The 21,211-nt window shown below is 38.6% G+C and overlaps 1 protein-coding gene across 6 annotated transcripts in view; it reads left to right on the top strand.

Moving 5' to 3' along the window:
• The window catches only part of pitpnm2 (phosphatidylinositol transfer protein, membrane-associated 2), a 47,867-nt gene that overhangs the window by 9,357 nt on the left and 17,299 nt on the right, over window positions 1-21,211 (top strand). For all 6 annotated transcript variants that reach the window (XM_085464356.1, XM_085464355.1, XM_085464354.1 and 3 more), the window contains 11 exons: window positions 9,489-9,703; window positions 10,982-11,103; window positions 11,508-11,741; window positions 15,366-15,704; window positions 15,896-15,991; window positions 17,042-17,146; window positions 17,986-18,044; window positions 18,493-18,583; window positions 19,378-19,531; window positions 19,616-19,805; window positions 19,901-20,020. In XM_085464356.1, coding sequence (XP_085320482.1) covers window positions 9,489-9,703; window positions 10,982-11,103; window positions 11,508-11,741; window positions 15,366-15,704; window positions 15,896-15,991; window positions 17,042-17,146; window positions 17,986-18,044; window positions 18,493-18,583; window positions 19,378-19,531; window positions 19,616-19,805; window positions 19,901-20,020 — 1,725 coding nt within the window. The remainder of the gene's footprint in view (window positions 1-9,488; window positions 9,704-10,981; window positions 11,104-11,507; window positions 11,742-15,365; window positions 15,705-15,895; window positions 15,992-17,041; window positions 17,147-17,985; window positions 18,045-18,492; window positions 18,584-19,377; window positions 19,532-19,615; window positions 19,806-19,900; window positions 20,021-21,211) is intronic.

Genomic DNA, 21,211 nt, shown 5'->3' with positions numbered 1-21,211 from the left:
TGGATTTTTGTCTCTCAGTGTACAAAGCCTGATGAATTGCTCTCTGTATGATGTGAAGCCTAGCCATGTTGTGACACACAGAAAGGCTTTTTTGCTCATAATAACTTTTTCACTCTTGTGAAATTCCTTTATTTCTTTTTATTTCTTTTTATTTCTTTTTTGGCCAATGTCACTGCAGAGAGTAGTCAGGAAAGTGGGAAGATATGTAAAACATGGTCTGGAGTCGAATCAAACCCAGCTTTTTAGAATATGGGTCACCTGCTCAACCAAAGGAGCTATAGCACCACCATGTTCCTTTATTGCTTCAGCTGTGTTCATGAGATACAGCCATTTTTCTTAGAGGTGAACAATGGCTGCGGATTAATTTAGCTTAACAAGGGTTGATAAGACAAATTGTAAGTGAATTTTACAAGTTACGACTTGTATTCCTAAATGTTTTATTAAATTAAAGGTTTAGTTGGGATCCTCATACCTTCAGATTATTTCCATTTATACATGAAAGTGTTGCAGCTGTTTGATGTGGTCTCAGATATGCTGGACCTCATGGCATAAAAGCAGGTAGTGCCTGTTTGATATTTATGTTTTCCCCCAAACCCTCTAAATGTATTGCCACTGGCACATTAAGTAAGACACACACACACACACACACACACACACACACACACACACACACACACACACACACACACACACACACACACACACTTGTGCTGGACGTTGCCTCTTGCTCACTTTCACAGCTGGGCACTAGTTGCCATGGTAACCAGTGACATCAGCTGCAGCAAGGCAGCAGCTGCCATCATTTTGTTTTTGAGAAAAACAGCAAGTGAAAGGACAGCTGTGATTTAGTGAAATGTTGAGATATTGTTGGAAATTAAGTTACAACAGACAATTAAACAGGTAAGACCAAAAAATAAAAAAATAAATTTTAACTCCTCGAGTTACCTTCCAAAAGGTAAAAAGCATTAAAATATCAGTTCAATCCCATCATCATGCATACTACAGGACTATTATCTAACATTCTTAAAAAAAATCACGTTAAGCTTCTCAAATGTGGAAATTATTAGATCAATTTATACAAGGTTGTAAATTTTTTCCTGACTATCTTCTGCTCATAAATACTTAAAAAAAAACTTATCCAAAATACATCAAGACAACAGGCGGGTTAGCAGCTCATCTTAGAAGACATTAAGCTGTGTATTTGTTCTGAAGACTCAGTTTTAGGAGACCTTTGATGATGTGATTGGAATCTACTGCAGTGTCTCTCCCAGGGAAATGGGAATTACGGCCTCTAAAGCTCCTATTCCCACTGGGATCATATCTGTTCTGTGATACGTTTTCACTTGTGCGTCTAAGTGTGGAGGACTGCAGTTGCAGAATATAGAAAATACATATGTAGCAGTTTTTGAATATCGAATGATTGTCTGGGTTTGTGTCAGTGCCAGTGTCAGTTTCTCTAGAAGCCATCTCACATATCATCCCTCACTTTTGTTAATTAGAGGTCATTAAAAACTATCTACAGGAAATTATCAACCCCTGGGCTTTGTCCTCTGGGGACCATGATCTGTCCACAGGAGATTATTACAGTTTTTTCTACTTGTTGGTGGATTTTCCATTGCATTTTTGTTTTACTTCAGCAGCAAGCTGACAGCAACCTTTTGTTTGTGGCCAGTGTCAGATTGACGCACTGGATTTGAAAAATGACCAAGGTAGGAAATGTGTGAAGCCTTTGAGCAGCCACTCATAATGTTTGATGCATGAGGTTCTACTAAGGCACCAAGAGCTGAGGGGAGGAGTTAGCTACCCCTGGTTTATGCTAACCTTGTGTTGTCACATAAATTATTCAGGGACACTTCAGCCTGGCAGACTCACGACCCTCAGCAAAGCTGGGTTATTACAATTCACAGAGGGAGTCGTCCGAGTGTCTGCATAAGCTAGCAGCAGTTCTCAAACTGGACATACAGATAAAGTCAAGGTCAAATTTATTTATATAACACAAATGTATTTATATAGTGCATTTAGAATAACAAAGTTCAACAAAGTGTTTTAAATGAAAATATATAGCCAAGTAAAAGTTTTAAAATCCAGTAAAATAGAATCCAACACACCAGATTAAAAGACAATAAATAAAATAAGATCAAATAAAATAAAGTAAATGCAGACCATAAAATGCAATAATCTAAAGTGATGTCACACTGGAGGAAGAACTTGAGCCTATCCCACCTGCTATAGGGCGAGAGGCAGGGTACACCTTGGACAGGTTGGCAGTCTGTTGCAGGGCAAACACAGAGATACAGACTAGCATTCACTCTCACATTCACACCTATGGGCAATTTGGAATTACCAGCCAGATGTGATGAAAATCTGAAAGTAGAAAATTTTTCCACAACCTGATCAACATTACACCGCTTCTCACCAAGACAGAATTAAAAATACTAAAGAGCAATTGAGGCCTGTGACTGTTATTAGAAACAATATTTGAGAAGTAAGCAGACATGACTGTTAAACAGTCATGTAAGATCTCCAAGGAGACCTGGAGCTTGTCCTTTTTCTATTTACTCAGCATGTCTACACTCATGTCTGTGGGTTGTGTTATTCAGCAAGGGCTGAAAGGGGGATGTAGTCCAATACAGCAGTGCAGGGCTTCAGCTAACAACTCTGAGTTTGTTAAACCTGAGTGGGTTTTAGAAAGAGAGTTATCTTCAACTCTGAAGATAAAACTATAAAACTGAACTCTGAAGTGGGGTAACAGAAATATATTTGGCCCTGTACTAGCCAGCTCAACATATCCAGGGTATCTTTTTGTTAGCTGTATTCACTTACCCTAATGTTGACAATCAGGATAAGCAGTCAAGTTAAGCTGGTTATTAATTCGGTAAATTAACCCAGGGTTTTCTTGCACGCACATGAAAGAGGTGGTGTTGGCAGTCCCAATCTAAAAGGATTGTTTCATGGGTAATATGATTTTTCTTCCACAGAAAATGATCCCCATATGAGTGCCACCTACAACATGATTAAAAATCTATAAGAAACATAAAAATATAACAGTCAAATGCAACACTATTATAAAAAGGACAGTCGTTAGTCTGGTAGTTTAGTTCACAGAGGGGTAAAATAAGGATTTTTAAGGGTTTGATAATAAAGATTAAAAATAAAAACAGAATTCAAACATAGGCTTAGGCTATACATAAATGATATGAGGTCTCTAAGTAGAGTGTAGGTGTCCTGTTTTAGAATCAGATATTATTGCTAATAAAACAATAAAATTGTTTTTAATTTTTTTGCAGAGCAAAGCTTAGTAAACTATACAAATTTTTGAATTTTAAAGCTGACAAATGAAATGCATTCAAATTCTGAGTTTTCACTTATTAAGTTTTCACGTATTAACTGCTAATTAGATGCAATCTAATTGATGTAATCTAATGGTGTCAAACTCCATCAATAGCAACTGTAGAGACTCAGTAGTTCAATCACCACTGACAAAGCCATTAATTTGGCTTTTCAGACACTTAATCACAGGCTACGTCCACACGTACACGGGTATTTTTGAAAACGGAGATTTTCTGTTTTCGTTTTAAAAAATAATCCCGTCCACACATAAAGGCAGAAATGAAGGAAAACGCTGCTAGGAACATGCCAAAGCAGCAAGTGGCGCTATATTCCTAACCGTGTAGAAATGTTGGCCAATCAGAAGTCTAGAAGCCTCGGTGGGAAAAAGTAAACAAAGCTGGGGCATGGAAGCAGAACCGAGTCGTATGTGTGGAGGGACAGTAACTGTGTGTATATGTAAGCATTTAAACACTGCAGAGAGTAGAATTAACAGTAACAGTATTGTAGAAATTCATTTCACCGAAACAATAACGTGGCGCACACTGTGACGTCAAAAAAGGCACACATCTTTGACGCTGCGTTTTCTCCGTTTTTCTCGTCCACACGTAAATGCAAAAACTGAGTTTTAGAAAATATCCACCCTGGCTGGAGTTTTTAAAAATCTCCGTTTTCAGTGACCAAAAATGCCGTTTACGTGTGGACGAAAGGTGCAAACGCATAGAAAAATCTGCGTTTGCAAAAATACCCGGGTACGTGTGGACATAGCCACAGTCAGTTTAAGTAAAAACCATTCATATTTTTCTGTGCATAAACTGTATCTTAAAGATGGCCCCAGCTACCCATTGTTTAGAGAAGTCCTGTTGTGAACTTTCTGTCAGGCTCAACATTCCCCAGGATTACCTATGTTTTAACCCTTTAAAGCCGGTCGGAGTGGACACGCTCCATTTTGTGTAACTATTTTCAAATCCCGGTAGCACTGCAACCAAGTAAGCTAGCGCAATAATTTTTTTTGCATATGAAACCGGAGGAGTTGTACTTACATCTTATGCACATCAGCTTGTCCTAGGTCACAGTTTCCTTCCACATATGGCTTTGCAAAAACTGCATAAAAAGCACTTGCAGCAACAAAAACATAATATTCCAGAAACACGCTTTGCCGATCCGATCAGCTGTTCATAACACTTCCTACGTCCATCAGCGTGAACTGTCGCATGTCCGTCATGACCTGCCCGAAACCGGAAGTGATGTCATTTTGCGGAAATGTAGTTTTTTTTACCATTGTGGCCTTATGAGCCTATACTTGTGTTTTTAAAAGTTATGTTTGACTTTATGACTTTCTGTGTCGTTTCTGGGATGCCGAGGACTCACATTGCACTGCTGGAAATATTTTATTTTGATGCATATGCTGTTATTTTGCAAATTTGCACTATAATATATTTTTTCGTTTTTCCTGCAGTATATGAAAATTGGTGTATCTCAAAAATAAAACTATGAAGACACTTAAAATAAATTTCCTGTGGTGGGAAACTAGTTTGTGCAACTTTTTTGTATTTACAGTTTTGAGGGATAAGCCTCTTAAATTTCTCTAACTAGAAATATATGTTAAAAAAACAAAAACGATTTTACATTTTTTTGTAGTTTATTGCACTTTTTTACAATTTATGTAATTACTATGCACTTAATGCAGATATATTATTAAAATTTGGGCTATAATGGTTGTATTGATGTATAGCAACTTGAAATGCTCCAAAAAATGGCTCCACAGCATGTAAAAATATACTATAAGCTCTGGCGGACTTGGTTCTATGGTAGGTCTTAAAGGGTTAATAAAGATTCACAGAGCACCCTGTATATTCTACACTGTACCTCTTTTCTGCTCTGGGATTGAAGATGAGTGTTATTAATACAGATCCTGTGTGCTCACTTCCCAGAAGGTATGCAGACAGAAGGATGGTAATTTGAGGCTCTTAGCACCTCACCTAAATTACATTACCTGCTAGATTATTACAATTTTCCAGCTGTTTGCCTCCTCTGACCTTCAGTACTGATATTACCTCCCTAAAGTCTTCAGTAGAGAGAGCTCATTTTGCAATCTGAGCTCTCCTTCTTGACCCTGAACACCCCACTCTTGCCGTTAGTAATGATCATGATGATTTGTATTCATGTTGTGCGTTCCTCGACCTGCAGCATATTACAGTGGCAGGAATGAAATGCCTTTTCAATCATTTTTCAATCATGTTTCAAAAATCACAAGACAATGCCAGTGCAGTCATTCATTCTGAATGAGTAGGAAGATGCAAAAGCTGTAGCCAGAAATACCCAGTTTGCATGAACAATGTAACACCTGATAATTAACTCTTACATCACTAGTATATCACTGCCGCTAAAAGTGCATGGGCAACCCTCAGACCCCAGATCTTCATATTGCCCTAAAAGCCCCAGGTTGACACTGTGGTGTCATACACATACAACAAACATGGACATAACCATCAACCAGGGGTTTCTGGAATCTGAATTTTGAAATATCAGTGCTCTTACTGTTGCCATGTTAACTTTTGGAGCCAGATAACAGAGAGCAAAAGAGCAGATGACTTAGCAGGAAGTTTGGGTTGCATCTCCATCCACAATCTATGTGGGTCCAACAAAGAGAAACAGACTGGTAATGGTGCATTAGTATCAGACAAATAAAATCATCGAATTTCACTCAACAAAACTGAACTGCAGCTGTCTTTTTCTAGCTGTGCCACACAGCAAAACATTCTATTTGTGCTCCAAAAGGTGCTATCGCCACAAACACATCAACATGTCCATTTCAGTGACTAGAATTAGCAAAGATCAGGCTTAGCAGATACAAATCAGCGATACTGTTGTTCCCTTTGTTGGCACACCTGTGTATTATAGCAGCCATGCCCTTTATCAGTGTCCTTATAGACATATAGACGTATAAAAAGATAAACATATTATCACATATTCTTTTGGAAAGTTCTTTTATTTTCCAGTATTATAGACTATTGTTTATATGACACATGTATGCACCGCACCCATGGTGTCAGTGCTGACTTGGATAGTTATTAGCTGGCGGTAATAAGTTTTCTTTTTCTTTTTTTTTCAAGACTCCAATTTCAATGTTTTCTGTTCCAATATGAGTCTGCCCAGCTACAGTTTTGTACCAGTGTTATTATGTCTGAAATATTCAACCAAGCATGGCAGGTTAATTATATGAAAGTCGCTGACCCTCTGAAAAACTAAAGAACTAAATCCAGTAATATGGATATCTCTCATGTAATCACTGCAGTCATTTTGGAAATTAGCTCCAGTCACAAGCCAAAGGATGGTAAAATATAAAAGTGGTTTTAAACACCAAACAATCCTTTACTGTGTGAATGTGAACATTTGCCTGCCAGTGGCTGGCAGATGTTAAAATTTTAAGTTCACTTTCCACCCTGGTAGATTGTGATTCTTATGTAGGTAACTGAGCTTCTATTATCAGATCCTGGAGGGTTTTCATATATTTAATAAGCCACATAAAGGTGGATGTGTACAAAAGGAGAGCCTTGTAAGGAGATGTAGGCTCTTTATAAACGGAAACTGTAATTCCAGACCAGTTGTCTGTAGAGCAGCAGGATTAATACAACACTCGGTGGGATCTATGTGGCTGAACCATCTGCTGCCTTTTATTGGGGGAAGTTCCATGCTGATTTTACCTCCCCTATGTCTGTCTCATTTAGTCTGGATTAGATGAAAAGATGCGAGGTTGATAACAGATTCAAAATATTACTGTATGATCTACTGTTATGCACTTCTCAGATTGTTATTATATAGATGCATAAAAAATACAATCAGAAATGTATTGTTTTGGTTGGTATTTCAGGATATTCCATTGAAATCCAAACCTTAATTTGTAATGAACTGACTTTTTTGGTAACAAATATTTTGCTTCCCACTAAGTGACCTGTGAAATCGCCTTTTGATCAAAAGTAGTTGGCCAGAGGTGTTGTGTTGCACGCTCAACTTCTGGGTGACCAGTTGCTTTTTGCAGCTACTTGAAATCATTCACTAAATGTGAAAAGAAATTTGTGCAATCACCCGGTAACCAATGAGTTTTTAGTCAGTTTTTTGCCCTAAAACAATATTTTCTACAAACCTATTATCATGTAGAACAGGTCGAAGACTATCCTACTAATATTCCCATTTAGCATAAGGCATCAGATCAGATAATCTGCTCAGACTAGATCACGCTGACTCAGCTTTCCTCTTTCAGTGATGAGCTAGGACTGAGACTTCATAAAACACCTGAAAGTTCCTCCTAATGAGGACGATCCTCCTAACCTGAGGAAAATCTGCAAAATGCTGCATTTAAAGCAAGATCTACTCAAAATACGCAAACTGAATCTGCTGTTAACATAACTCTTCACAGTGTAACATCAAACAGAGGTGTTGTTCAAAGCCAAAGAAGATGGAAAACTCTGAACAGTAGAGGAATAGGGTGGGCGAAGTAGAGAAAACTGGTGTCTTATATAATGGAGAGGCAGACCTTTCTTGTTCCATGTGGCAGCTTTTTCTTTCCACCTCATCACATCGGCTCTGCTGCATCATCCAGCTCTGTGATGTAATCACAAGGTTGGGCAGTGACAGACAGGAGTGCTGCGTAAGGCTAGCAGGGGTTTAATTGGAAGTTTATAGAAAGAAGCGAGTGTGTGGACACCAGTCCCAGCTGCAAGTTGTTCATTAATCAAAACCAAGGTCTGAGCCAGGAAAAGTACAATTTAAGGACCTTTATCATTCAGCAGTATAAAAAGCTTGTGATACCAGTTTTTGCAAGTGATCTGTTATTTCAATTTATTAGTCCCCTAAAAACATACCATAGTTGACAGGATATTAATGATAAGAAACACTCTTGGCTCTTTATAGAATATGAAGGAACAGAGTTATTTTCAAAGAGACATGCTTATTTAAGCAATTCATTGAAATTAACAAAGAAAAAAGTGTTTTTTGAAATTACACCACTCTTAGTTAACAAAGGTGCTCTTTTGGGATATGTCTTATTTCACTGAGGAGAGATCAATAGAGAGAACTAAACATAATTCATGATGATTTTAAGTTATGGTATTTGGCGATTAGATGCCGATGACCCATCACAGTAGAATAAAATGAATTAGGACAGGATACGTTGAAAACTTGGATGAAGTGACTTGCGTAAGGCAGAGATGAGGGGGAGTTGGGTTGCACGAAGGAGTCTGCAAGGGAGAATGAAAGATGAGTGGTGTGATTTAAAATATGCAGAGAGGAGACTGATTGAAGGTGGGCTGAGTTCACTCAGAGTGAAGGGAGGCAGAAAGATGATTGGACTACAGCAATGATGTCAGCACTGAGTTTTACAGCATGGGAAAGTGGAAGTGAAGTCATGTAGGTTTTGTATGTTGGAGGCAGGATCTAAAGTGTACAATCACACCCCTAATAAAGAGGAAACAGAACTGTAACGTGTAACAAATGAATTCTTGTAATGTCAGTGATGATAGCCATTGTCATAATGTTCAACATGTTCAGGCAGGTGGAAATCTCTTTCTGTTACTGCAGTATATTTCCAGTGTTGGACATTTTTCCTCCGACTGAAAAATGCTTTAAAGATACTACATCTCCTCAGAGACCAATACTGAGGGATACTGCTGAGGTGGTGTACAGAGACAAACTGTGTCCTTGTTCAACAAATTATGGACCTAACTGTATGTGAGCTTCTACCTGAGCTTCGTCTGAACACTGCTTATATAGACAAAAATATAACTTGAGGGAATCTGACCTTTTGTACTAAGGAATTATGGTCACTGAGAAAATTTGTTTTAATTGTCTGAAGTTCTTTTTGCATTTCATCTCTTGTGTTTTGAAATATTTCTGAATTCCAGGCTTACGAATAAATATCTTGGGTTTTGATGTGATCCAACACTTTTGGAGTCCAGTAGAGTATAACATGCAAATACATGTAAAATTAGCTGATGCTACATTATTATTATTAATATAATGTGTGTATGTGATACTAATGTAATACTCTAACGTGAACACCATTGTGGCTGTATATTGAGTTCTTTTACACATACTATTTGCATCTTGATTAATCTCAACAGCTTTATACTTTAGACCTCTTCATATTTGTTGTCTTGCAGAAAAAGAGCAGACAAGAAAGTTGTGGTGAGGGCAGTGGGGTGGAGATCCTGGAGAACAAACCATATGAGGACGGCCCTGGCGGCTCGGGTCAGTACACTCACAAGGTCTATCACATCGGCAAACACATCCCATCCTGGTTTTGTGCCATTCTGCCTCAAGCTGCCCTTCGAGTGGAAGAGGAGTCTTGGAATGCTTACCCCTATACGCGAACCCGGTGAGGGAACCACAGATACAGAAAATAAAGTGATGGAATTTTATTTCCGGGGAACACATTATAAAACTGTCCCCCTGTGCCTCTTGTAAAACAGTTGCTCCCTCTTAATGCTTAAGCGTACGTTACATGAGGTTGGCTTTATCTGAAGTAGAAATGCTGACCTTTCAGAGATAAAATGTTGTTAATGGTTTTTATTATGTTCTTTTTATTATTATCTGCTGATGGCAGTGTGTTCTTTCTTTCTTTTTTCTTTTTTAAAATACAACAACTTCAGCTGCATGACCACATATTCATTTGCTGCCAACTTTGAATATCATCCTGATGACTTAATGTGTTGGAACCAGCCACTCCAACTGCTTTCTAAGCCCATCAAGTGTTAAGGGAATTTTATTGGCACCACTTTTTACTTTACAACTGATGCTGATTTGCAGCATTTTACATGAGCTCTGCTTACAGGTGCTGCACTTTACTTCAGCTTAGGCTTTTTTCTGCTGATGCTCAGCTACATTTTAAAGGAGATGCACTTACTAGTAACTTTAACCATTTCCACCCTGGAGGTCCCTGTCTTAGGACCAGGCTGTTAAAATGCAGCCCATTGCAATTTCTTGAAAGGATGCTGAGCATGGGATATTCAGTGAATTGTTGTGCTTGGTTTCTGTTGACTTTCACTTGAAGATATCTAATTGCCTATGCATCATTGGGGGGGTCATGAGATCTAATATTGACTTGGGATGAAGGATCCTGTTAACTGATGCATGATACCACCAATGACTTCTAGCAAAGAACCCAAACACTGGTTCTTGTATTGTTTCAACCATGTGAAGATGCCAGAGCAGCTTTTCACTATTGCCTCTGACAATCCTAGATTGTGACACTGCATTCACACTTCATATGATTTTGAATTGGAAATTAGGATTATTACTTTCAATAGCAGTGATTTTGTGCTCAAAGCGTTTTCTTACTACAAGGCTCATTCACCCTGTCATATACACTTGCACTACTAATACTGCTTTATATAAACTGCTCTTTTCTGCATCTAAGCACTTAATAAACATTCTTACACACTGACACTCACACTCTGATGGATACTTCGAGGTCAATTCAGGGCTTGGCATCTTGCCCAAGGGTACTTTGATATGTAAACTAGGGGAGCATAGTTCCCCTAGAGGGATTGAGCCATCAACCCCCCATCTTGTAGATAACTGGCTCTACTTCTGGAGACCCAGCTGCTCATATTGCTTTTCCATCCAAAGCAACAATTTCTTTTTCTTTCCTCAGGTATACCTGTCCCTTTGTTGAGAAATTTTCTATAGACATTGAGACTTATTATAAACCAGATACTGGAAATCAAGTGGATGTCTTCAATATGTCCTCTGCTGAGAAAAGACAGAGGACTATTGGTAAGTTTATCGTCATGCACACTTAAAAACTCACTCTCTCTGCACCATTACGCTAAAATTGTGCCTCTGGGATCAACTGCCTGGTCGTCGTCTCCTCATAAGCAGGATCAGAAATCGAATTTACACAGAGTTATTTGCAATGAAAGCGCTGACAGTGTGGTGCAGAGGGTATGTAGGCTGTGGAGTGTAAGAGCTTGTGTTGAGCCTCCGCATACTAAAATTCACTGGGGTGCAGGGAAAATGTGCAGTCAGCTCCAGACACGATCCCGGCAGGGACTGATTACATAAAAGACACACACATAAAATCACATTCTTTTCCTGAGGTGAGTGAGGACATTGAGACATACCTGCTGCTTGAATCTGCCTCAGTTTAGCAATTCATTATGTCTTTGTTTCCCTTGTAGACCCCATAGACATCGTCAAGGACTACATACCTCCTCATGAGTACCTCGTGGAAGAAGACCCTAAGCTGTATCAGTCAGTCAAGACTAAACGGGGTCCATTGTCAGAGGACTGGATTGAGGAAATTGGCCAGAACCTGGGTCAGAGTTCTGTCATGTGTGCCTACAAGCTGTGCAAAGTAGAGTTCAGATACTGGGGCATGCAGTCTAAGATTGAACGCTTCATTCATGATGTGGGTAGGTATGGCTTGCGTGTATGCATGTTTTTATGTGGTTCAGATCTTACAACCTACAGACATATATTTTACTGAAAAACAAGGAAAAACCAAAGTCTAAGATAACTGTAGAAGCTAAAATAAAAACAAAAAAATCCCTAAAGATCCTTAAAGATTAGCAAAAACTATGACTATATCAATATTTAATCCCAGTGTCCAATAATCCTGCAAACTGTGACATCCTAAAGAGGACTGAAATGCACAACTTGGAAGAACAGATAAAAATTCCAATTTTATTTGTTAATTCAAGATTTGGTACATAGGTAGTTAATCTATTCATATAACAAATTGCATAACAAACCAGAGGATTCTGGCTAGGTTGGCAAGATATGTCGAGTTTATAATCTAAGTTTTCAATGGCTGTTTTTTACCTGGCTAAATCATCATGGTAATTTATCTTTATTTTTATTAAATCTTTTAACTAAATCAAATCTATAAATTTTTTATTTAGAGCATCTTTCGAGTGCTGGGTGACTATGTTTTATATGTGCAAGTTCTTAAGCTTTACTAACATTGCAAATGAAACCATCGGTAAAGAGCAGTACAAACTGTGCATTGTAATATCTCTAGAATTTGCACGTAGTTAGTTGTTGATGCAGAAAAAGCATAAATGTCTTTATTGTAATAAACTTAATTCTAGTCTGCTCCAAGTTGCTTTCACACTGCTGAAATTGCAGCTACTAGAACACAGAACACAGGCCGGGAACACCTGTTCAATCAATAAAATTACTTTCACTTTGATTTGCTGACAAACTAAAACAATTTCCACTTCTCCTTCATTAGACTATGAGACAGTAAACTTTGACATTTAAAGTATTCAGCTCTCAGAATAAACAGCAGGATCAAAAATTTACTCAATGTTAAAATAATAAACCTGAGTTATACTTGAGTTAATTTAGCGTTTTACTGCTATGTTTTTTATAGTCTTTTTATGTCACCGTTGGATTATTTTCCTTTATTAACATCTCTGACTGGGGCAGGTGACATGATAAAGGAGATCATTTTGTGTGGAAGAGGAGTTATATGACTCGTGAAATGTCCCTTTTATGTGAGCATGCACAGAATATGAAGCAAAAAGCCTGGTTTAGGAAAGAAAGTGATGACCGCTGGTGTGATACACCAATTACTTGTGAGACATATTATCTCTGACAGAGTTTTGAGGGTTTCTTTTAACCCAGCTAGCACAAAGAAAGCCGAGCTCTGTTGGGCTGTGTATAGACCTCATAGACTTCACAGACCTATTAAGGTAATCTGATAGAGGAAAAGGAAATTGCTGGGTCTGCGCTTCCACAGGCCCGCTGGTTTAGAGACTTATTCCCGTTAACGAAGCAAGATGAACAGCTTAACCGGTTTTTCACATGCTATAGCAAGGGAAGGATCTCAGAGCAGCCCTTCTGCCCTCGGTGTCAGACCACTTTGAAGAACCATCACCCCACAGCAGCCTTTTATTTCTGTGACACACAGTTTACACAAACACCCATTGTAAAACCTGCCTATGGTGCATCATAAACCCTAAGGCATTGAGTGTGTATGTGTATGTAAGTGCGTCTGTGTATGTGTATTCATGTGCATGTGAGTGTGTGTGTCTGTGTTTGTGTGACCTCCTGCTCACCAAAAGGGTCATAAAGGCAGGAAGTTTACTAAATAAGAAAACAGAACCCTCACATAGGATGTGTCCCTATAATAAATGTCTTTAATCATACAGTTTGAACCACGATTTACAAATTTAAGTAACACAATGACAACATTTAACAATTTCAACCTAACAGAAATACACACAGACCAGGCACTTAGATATACACAGTATGCAGCTAATCACGTGAGGAGGACGCAGAAGAGCTGACACAAAAGACAAGCCTCACAACAACACAAGTCAGAAAGTCAAAAACAAAATGTAGTCTGTGTCACGGCGGTGGAATGGACTCAGGCGCAGACGGAGAAAGCACGCTTCAAACAGTTCTTTATTAATCACACTGGTGCGCTATATATACGTGAAGGGGGGGAAACACCAGGGTCCCGGGGGTCAACAGGTTAGGGAAACACACGCCTTCATACTCGCTCCACTCCTTGTCCACACAATCTCCACACAAGCAGCTCCACTCTCACGCACGGGGTCCAGGGGTCACGAATGAGGGCAGATCCAGATAAACCTATTTACAGAGATGAGGATTAAGCCAAGGCAAGCACGGGAACAACAGAATCACTATAGAGACGGGCAATACTAACGAGAGTTACTCAATATTCCAGCGACAAGTAGCTCAGAGCCCCTGCCTTAAGAAGAGCCAGAGATCAACTGCAAATCACCGGTGATCAGCTGCAGGTGCGTAGGCCAAGGGCGGGAGCCCAATCTGAGCCCCGCCCAGGCAGACAGGCAAGAGAGAGAGAGAGCAAAACAACAAACACTTCCCATATGGAAAAGAAATAGTAAAAGCATATATGTGAATGAACCAAGTTAAAATAGAAGGAAGTGTCGAAGAAAAACTAATAAAAATGCAAACGATACCTGGTGTAGAAAGTGTCAGAGAGGCAGGAGCAGAGAGAGGTTACTGGCTTCTCGAGATAACAGAGCAGGCTGGATTAATTTCCTGCCTGTGTTGGTGTGTTTCTGTTTTATTGCTGTGATCTAAGACTGTTTATACACTTTCACGGCCCTCAGGATGCTGCCTCACAGCATTTTACTTCCAGACTAGCGAAGCAGCGGCTGCTCTATCTTCATGATATTCTCACTCAGTGGTCCAATCAACACATCTTCAATCACAAAATGTGATTTTCCTCTGTGACTCTCCCGTTTCAGCCTTTCACTGAACGTTATGTTTATGCTAATGTTATCTGCACTTGTTTACTGGGCTTCCGCCCTAAAATATTCACAGGGTCTTCATCTGCATCTCCCCTGATTCATGAATACTATCACACACCAGCTCCAAGACACATGGCCTTTTTAAACTGTGCCTAACAGGTGTTTGAGTTGCATAATATGCTCAACTTTTTTCATCCTTATTCTGAGTGTGTATACATGGAGTTAAATTGCTGACTTCTGTTTATATAAATGAAAACTGAAAAAAAAAACCAGAGGCCAGGATTGGTCTGTCAAAAGCAATTTAACTCCATGTATACACACTCAAAATAAGGATGAAGAAAGTTAAGCATATTATGCAACTCAAACAACTGTTAGGCACAGTTTAAAAAGATATGGCTGTTGAGTTTTTAAATTTATGCACATGTATAAATTGAAAAACGTGACTGTCATAATGATATGAGTGGCGATAAAACACTTTATGGTGACTTTCAACTGACTGGTTAATTATACAGTCATCACCTAACTGTTCTTGTTCGCCATCACTGCTCTCTTTCCAAAAAAAAAGAGTAAAGATCACTTATATTTCAAAAAAGCAGTAAAAAAAAAAATCAACTAAATCAAGATGAAGACACAACACAAACCTATAACAAATAGCTGACAGAGAATCGTAAATACCTGAAGACAGTAAATTGGATTTATAATGATACGGATATTAAGCTAATCCACTTTTGTAGATTTGAGCCCTTAAAATAATTCATTAGCGCTAAATTTTGGTTGCTGTTCCTGCAGGCCTTCGTAAAGTCATGGTTCGAGCCCACCGGCAGGCGTGGTGCTGGCAGGACGAGTGGTATGGCCTGACTATCGAGGACATCAGGCAGCTGGAGCTGGAGACCCAGCTGGCCTTAGCAAAGAAGATGGCCCAATACAGCCTGAATGATGGAGGGGGAACAGAAGCCAACAACTCCTTCATTAGCCAAGAGCAGGAGCAGGGAGCAGAGACAGTGGGCTCGACTGCAGAGGCAGAAGGAGCAGGAGGGAAGCTTGGAGATTCACTTGAGACAAGAGGGGAGCTCACAAAACAATGGTCAACATCCTCTAGATCCTCCAATAGGTCATCAAAGCGAGGAGGTGAGGATGTCCTTCTGATTTTTGTGTGTTTCACTGGCTTTTACCACAGTCTGTGGTACAATATTTGTATTGATATACCTTGAATTACAGTGTGACTGTTGACATGAGTGCAAGTACTTATTTAAAATATTGGTCATGCCATAATTTTAGGTAACGCTGTAATACACCAATGTTAATCTTTGTTTGTACAGGAAGTCCATCTCATCAGAGCATTTCAGAGTGGAGGATGCAGAGCATTGCCCGGGACTCTGAGGACAGCACAGATGATGAGTTCTTTGATGCTCATGGTAAAGATCAGCAGAATAAAACACATTATAAACAGCTCACGAGCCAATGAATTTATTCAGTATTGTACCCATGCACAAGAAAGATTTTTGCATTTCAGCAGTTCCCACAGATTCAATTTAGTATTTGGACATTATCTTGAAAGATGAATTGATGTGTTTTCATATCTGTGTGTCTTTGGGATGATAAATATTAACAATGGAGAAACTCAAGGTTGTTAATCCTGCTTGCTTCTTTTAATGTTCTCGTTTATCCCTGTGGGTATTTATCCTTAAGAATGAATGCTGAAATGTTAATTAATGAATGTTATTAAAGTTGAAGCCAGAGAAATTATTCTGCCAGACAGAGTCTCACAAATAAATTTTTAAATGTCTTAACTTGCTTATTATATTAGTTTTTAGAATGAATTTATTAGCAATGTGTGATTTCTGAGAAAAAGGTATAATAATTTGTGCCAACAGCTTGTTACTGCGCACTAATGCCATATACACGGTCACTTTATTAGGTACACCTGTTTTTGTGTTTCTGGAGTATCCAAACACATTTTTTATGAGAAAAATTGTAATTCTCAAATGAATGTGTTAGACTTCATTAGATCGATCGCCTTCTAGTTTCTGGAAAAACTTGTGTATTTACCATGTTGCTAAAATCAATTCCATCCCTAACCGTACCCATAAACCTGGAGGGTTAGGGGGTAAATTCAGAAACCTTCACATGCCTGTCTGAAGGTCCTGCCTAGTGAATGTGAATGCAAACAAAAGTGCCTACATTTTTCTCAGTACTGGGTGTGATGGAATAACAATGACCTTTGAAAGAGGACTTTGCAAGCACATCTTTAAAAAAGACCTCTGGAGACTTTGAGGAGGTTTGAGGTTTCAGGGGAACCAGCCTTTAGAGAACCATAATAGACAGACTGATTTTTCAAAGAGTGCATAAACAGGAGTCACCTTTGATGTAATTTAGGTTATTTAATCTGTGTTATGAGGCTGACTGCTTTGATCAGATCAGTGAAGTGTCTCCATTATATTAAAATCCCTCTGTGTATCTTGCAGAGGACTTTTCTGATAATGAAGACATGTTTTCCAAGGAAATCACCAAGTGGAGCTCAAATGATCTGATGGACAAAATAGAAACAATAGAAGTGGATGAAGGACAAGGTAAGTGACTGCCTCACTCTTAATCTTATGCTTTTGTGTACCAAAACAAAACAAGAAAACACTGGGCTTCATTTACTGATATACATAAAGTCCTGAAAGAGATGCACCTACCAATTTTGTTCTTATCATCTTGTGTGCATTAAGGAAAATTATCTTGTATTGAAAGGTGTTATTCTCAATGAGAAGCATGCCTACTAAAGCACAAATCAAAAAGATTTCAAAAGTGAAGAACTGAAACATTAGTGTTCCATGTGGATGAGGCACAGAAGTGTTTCCTGTGAAGTGACAAAGGGGCTGTAATAACCAGGAGTTGGATGTTTTCTCCCTGAGATAGGGACTGTGGGTCACTTAAGAGTAAGAAAGGTTTGACATTTAAATCCATGCCAAGAAAACTAGGAAAAAAAGAAGGAAGAAAAAGAAAAAAAGACCAGAAAAAAGAAGGAAGACAAGGCCTACGTGACCAGCATGACAGCAGTTACATCAGACTGACGGCAATTACTGGGCAAACATCCAAACGGAAAGCTTATGGACACACACAGTTTAAGATTTATGTCTATGCACTTTTTGTGAACTCAGACTGTATATCAAAGATGGACATAGTCACCATGACATCACCCACTGGTTGGTGGGCTACAAACATTTTGAATCCCTCGACCATTGCCATCATGTTTTATGTATTTATTTTTCTCATTTTTCTCACCCCGCAGAGTGAACAGTGCCACAGTTTACTCTGTTTGTAAATGAAGCCCAGTGTATCCTGAGGACTACAGGACTCAGAATTTATAGTTTAGGCCATCTCTTCTGTCATCAGTGATGAAGTCCATAATTTGTTTTCACAGAAACCTTGTACCAGGAGTCAGTCGGGGAGTATGCCGTCAATGTGGAGACACAGATAGAGGTGCCATTTTTTTCAGTGTTCTTGCATTTAATTCCTGTCTTTCTTACACCGACACCTATAATTAAAGGGCTTGTAGATGGTACTGTTCCTTCTACATTATAACGCCAGTGAAGTGAAACTAGAATCCAAAATAAAACTTGACCCTAGAATTTAACTTCAGGAGTGACATTTAAGATTTTTCCTCCTCTTGTCCAGTGTTGTGTCCTTAAAAGGGGAAAACCCGGTTAGGGTTTCTTTTTTCTCTTCAAAATGAAATGTAAATGTAGCTAGCTCACCACTGGTCTTCTCTAGAGCAAAGTGTTTAGACTTTATTTGATTATTTTGAACTCATAGCTCATTTAAGTCCTTTTAAGTACTGCTTGCAGTGTTTTCCTTTACTCCCTTTTGCCTCTATCCCTATCAGCCCACCTTTATTTTCCTGCTTTTTTCCTGTTTCTCTTACCTGCAGGATTGTTCATCTCAGCAGTGTGTACAGCCTTCCAAAATTCATGTCCTCATTTTGGTCCTGCATGGAGGCAACATACTGGACACTGGCTCTGGTACAGTCAAACCTTCAAAATTCTTCCCACAATCCAACTAACTACTAAGTTCATTATAGATTACATTATAGACTATTTTTGGATTAACTGATTGTTTAGTACAAGAGTGAAAATAATAAGAATACATTCTTAAAGCTAAAATTAGCATAGTTAAGTTTTCATTTTTCTGTGATAAAAATATCATTTACATCAATATAATAATAATTAGAAGAAAAAAGGAAATTAATTTATTATCAAAAAAATTCAACCATTATTAAATTTGATCAAGGATAGAAAAGATTGAAAAATGATTTTTTTTTTCATACTAAATACCAGGTGACAGGATCTCTTAAAGCCTTATAAAGTTTTCAAATGAAATAATCTAAGCACAAAGACATTAATGGCTAGATACATTTCATACAGTCATAGAAAAAATAACAACAATTATCTACCAGGATATTTACAGGAAATAATTTTACACTATAAAATATGTAATTTTAAAGAAAACAAAAACAACTAACTAATGAAAAGCAGTTCGTTTTTAGCTAGGTCAAATAGTTAAAACAAACAACATGTGAAAAGTGAATTAAAACAAAATTATAGTGGCTAGTTATGATTAGCTAAGACTAGGAAAGTGTTATATATGTTATATGTATATTTATTTAAATGAGCGAGCCCCCACCAGTAACACAATCGGTATAGGAGATGTTCATTTATGCAGTACAGTAAGTCTTTTAATTTTCAAACAAATGTGCAAGGCCTTATGATTGTGTTTCATGGCAATGATTAATAATGAGCCTTTGCTTTTCTTGAAGGAGAACAGAACAGCAAACAGGGAGATGTAAACACGCTAAGTGGAGCTTTTGAGGCTGTGATGAGGGTCCATTACCCTTCAGCACTGGGCCGCATTGCCATTCGAATGGTACCCTGCCCTGCTGTGTGTGTCGAAGCATTCTCGCTTGTGTCCAAGTGAGCAAGCAGCATTTTAATAACATGCTGTCATACACGTGCAAGCTGATTATAGACATAAAGCCACTTCTCTCTGCTCTGCAGTCTTAGCCCCTACAGCTACGATGAGAGCTGTCTATCCAGCAGTCAGGACCACATTCCGCTGGTTGCGCTTCCTCTTCTGGCTACTTCTGCACCACAGTACCAAGATGCCGTGGCAACCGTCATCTTACGAGCCAATCAGGTGTACAGCGACTTCATCAGATCTTTGGAAGGAGCTTCTTTTAATGGCCAGGTTGGGTTTCTGTTTTTTTGGATTGGCACTGCTTGTACAGATAACGCTGATTTAGTGTGCATACTCATGTTTTTGTGCTTTGCTTTATAATACAGGTGTGTGTTATTGGGGACTGTGTTGGGGGTATTCTGGGCTTTGATGCGCTGTGCAGCAGTTCTGTGACGGTATCAGAAAGCCAAAACAGCAGCAGACGGGGCAGTGCCATTAGTGTCCAGGTATCAACTTAAATTCTCTGATGACATACCAAGCTGTTGATACCGTAGACCGTATATAAAAGATGGATGTAGCTTCTGGGTCTAAAAAAGGAAACTAATGCTGAAGTCTTAAAAAGTCTTAAAAAAACAAAAACTGCCGATGTACATTATGGTCCCCACTGGTGTCAAGAAGGACTGTTCAGTGTCTCTCGGTTTATCGGTCAGCTTCACTCCTTCTTAGTTATTTTTAGGTTCAGTAGCTCAGATGCCGATGGCTAAAATGCTTAGCTAAAGACAATGTAATGTAACAGTGGCTACATCCATCTTTTATATACAGTCCATTGTTGATACCAGAAACTGTGTTTAGCTATGCTAAAATACGTGGAAAACTAGCCAACATGTTCAATGCATTGCATTCTTGCATTCAACTCCATCCTTGCTTTATATGAACTTGTCTGACAATTTTCATTTGTGTATGTCCATGAGTGCGCAATGGTGTGACTTATTCTGTTTTTACTGTAAGCGATATGTTGTCAAATGCAGTACAGTGTGCTAAATGTGACCCTTGGGGGGAAATATATGAAGAAAATGTGTACATTAGATGTAACAAGACTCTGAAGCCATGCTAGTGGGTCTGCATGGCAAGACAATACACAGTGTGGCACAGCAGTGCCTGGAACTGAATGGTAAACTAGAGCAGCCTAGTTTAGCATATTCTAATGTATTACATCTATTAGTAGGTAATACATACAAAGTGGAAGTAATGCAGTGATGTATGACATCAGTTTTGGAGGTGCATGTTCTGGTCATAAACCCAGTTAAAATTACAATTCATACAATTTCAGCCTTGCATGAAGAAAAGGTAAAGAGTTATCACAGATCTTATGTCACATTTAAAGGGTACTGAGGCAATTTTTGATATCCGTACTGGTGAAGTTAAAGCAAAATCTTGTAGTTGTCTTTCAAGTGCAATGATCTTGTAACTGTAAAAGCTAAACCATCCTTAATTTTTTAAAACATAAACAATCAGCAATTTAAAAATAAATGGGCTTCACATTGCAGGTGCAGCTCACTATGGTAACATGTTTTTCTGCTGGTCTCATTTATGCTAGACAAAGACTCTGGATATTTCTTTTTCTGAGGCATCTCAAGACTATGAATGTTGGTGCAAATTTTTATTACCATTCACCTGATAGTTGCCAAATTATAGTG

Source organism: Copadichromis virginalis, linkage group LG7 (genome assembly GCF_057382275.1).
Source record: "Copadichromis virginalis isolate Kocher_CV1m ecotype Utaka linkage group LG7, C_Virginalis_male_GT1.1, whole genome shotgun sequence".
NCBI lineage: Eukaryota > Metazoa > Chordata > Actinopteri > Cichliformes > Cichlidae > Copadichromis > Copadichromis virginalis.
Note: the sequence above shows the minus strand (reverse complement) of the source record. Positions and strands in the feature narration are given on the sequence as shown.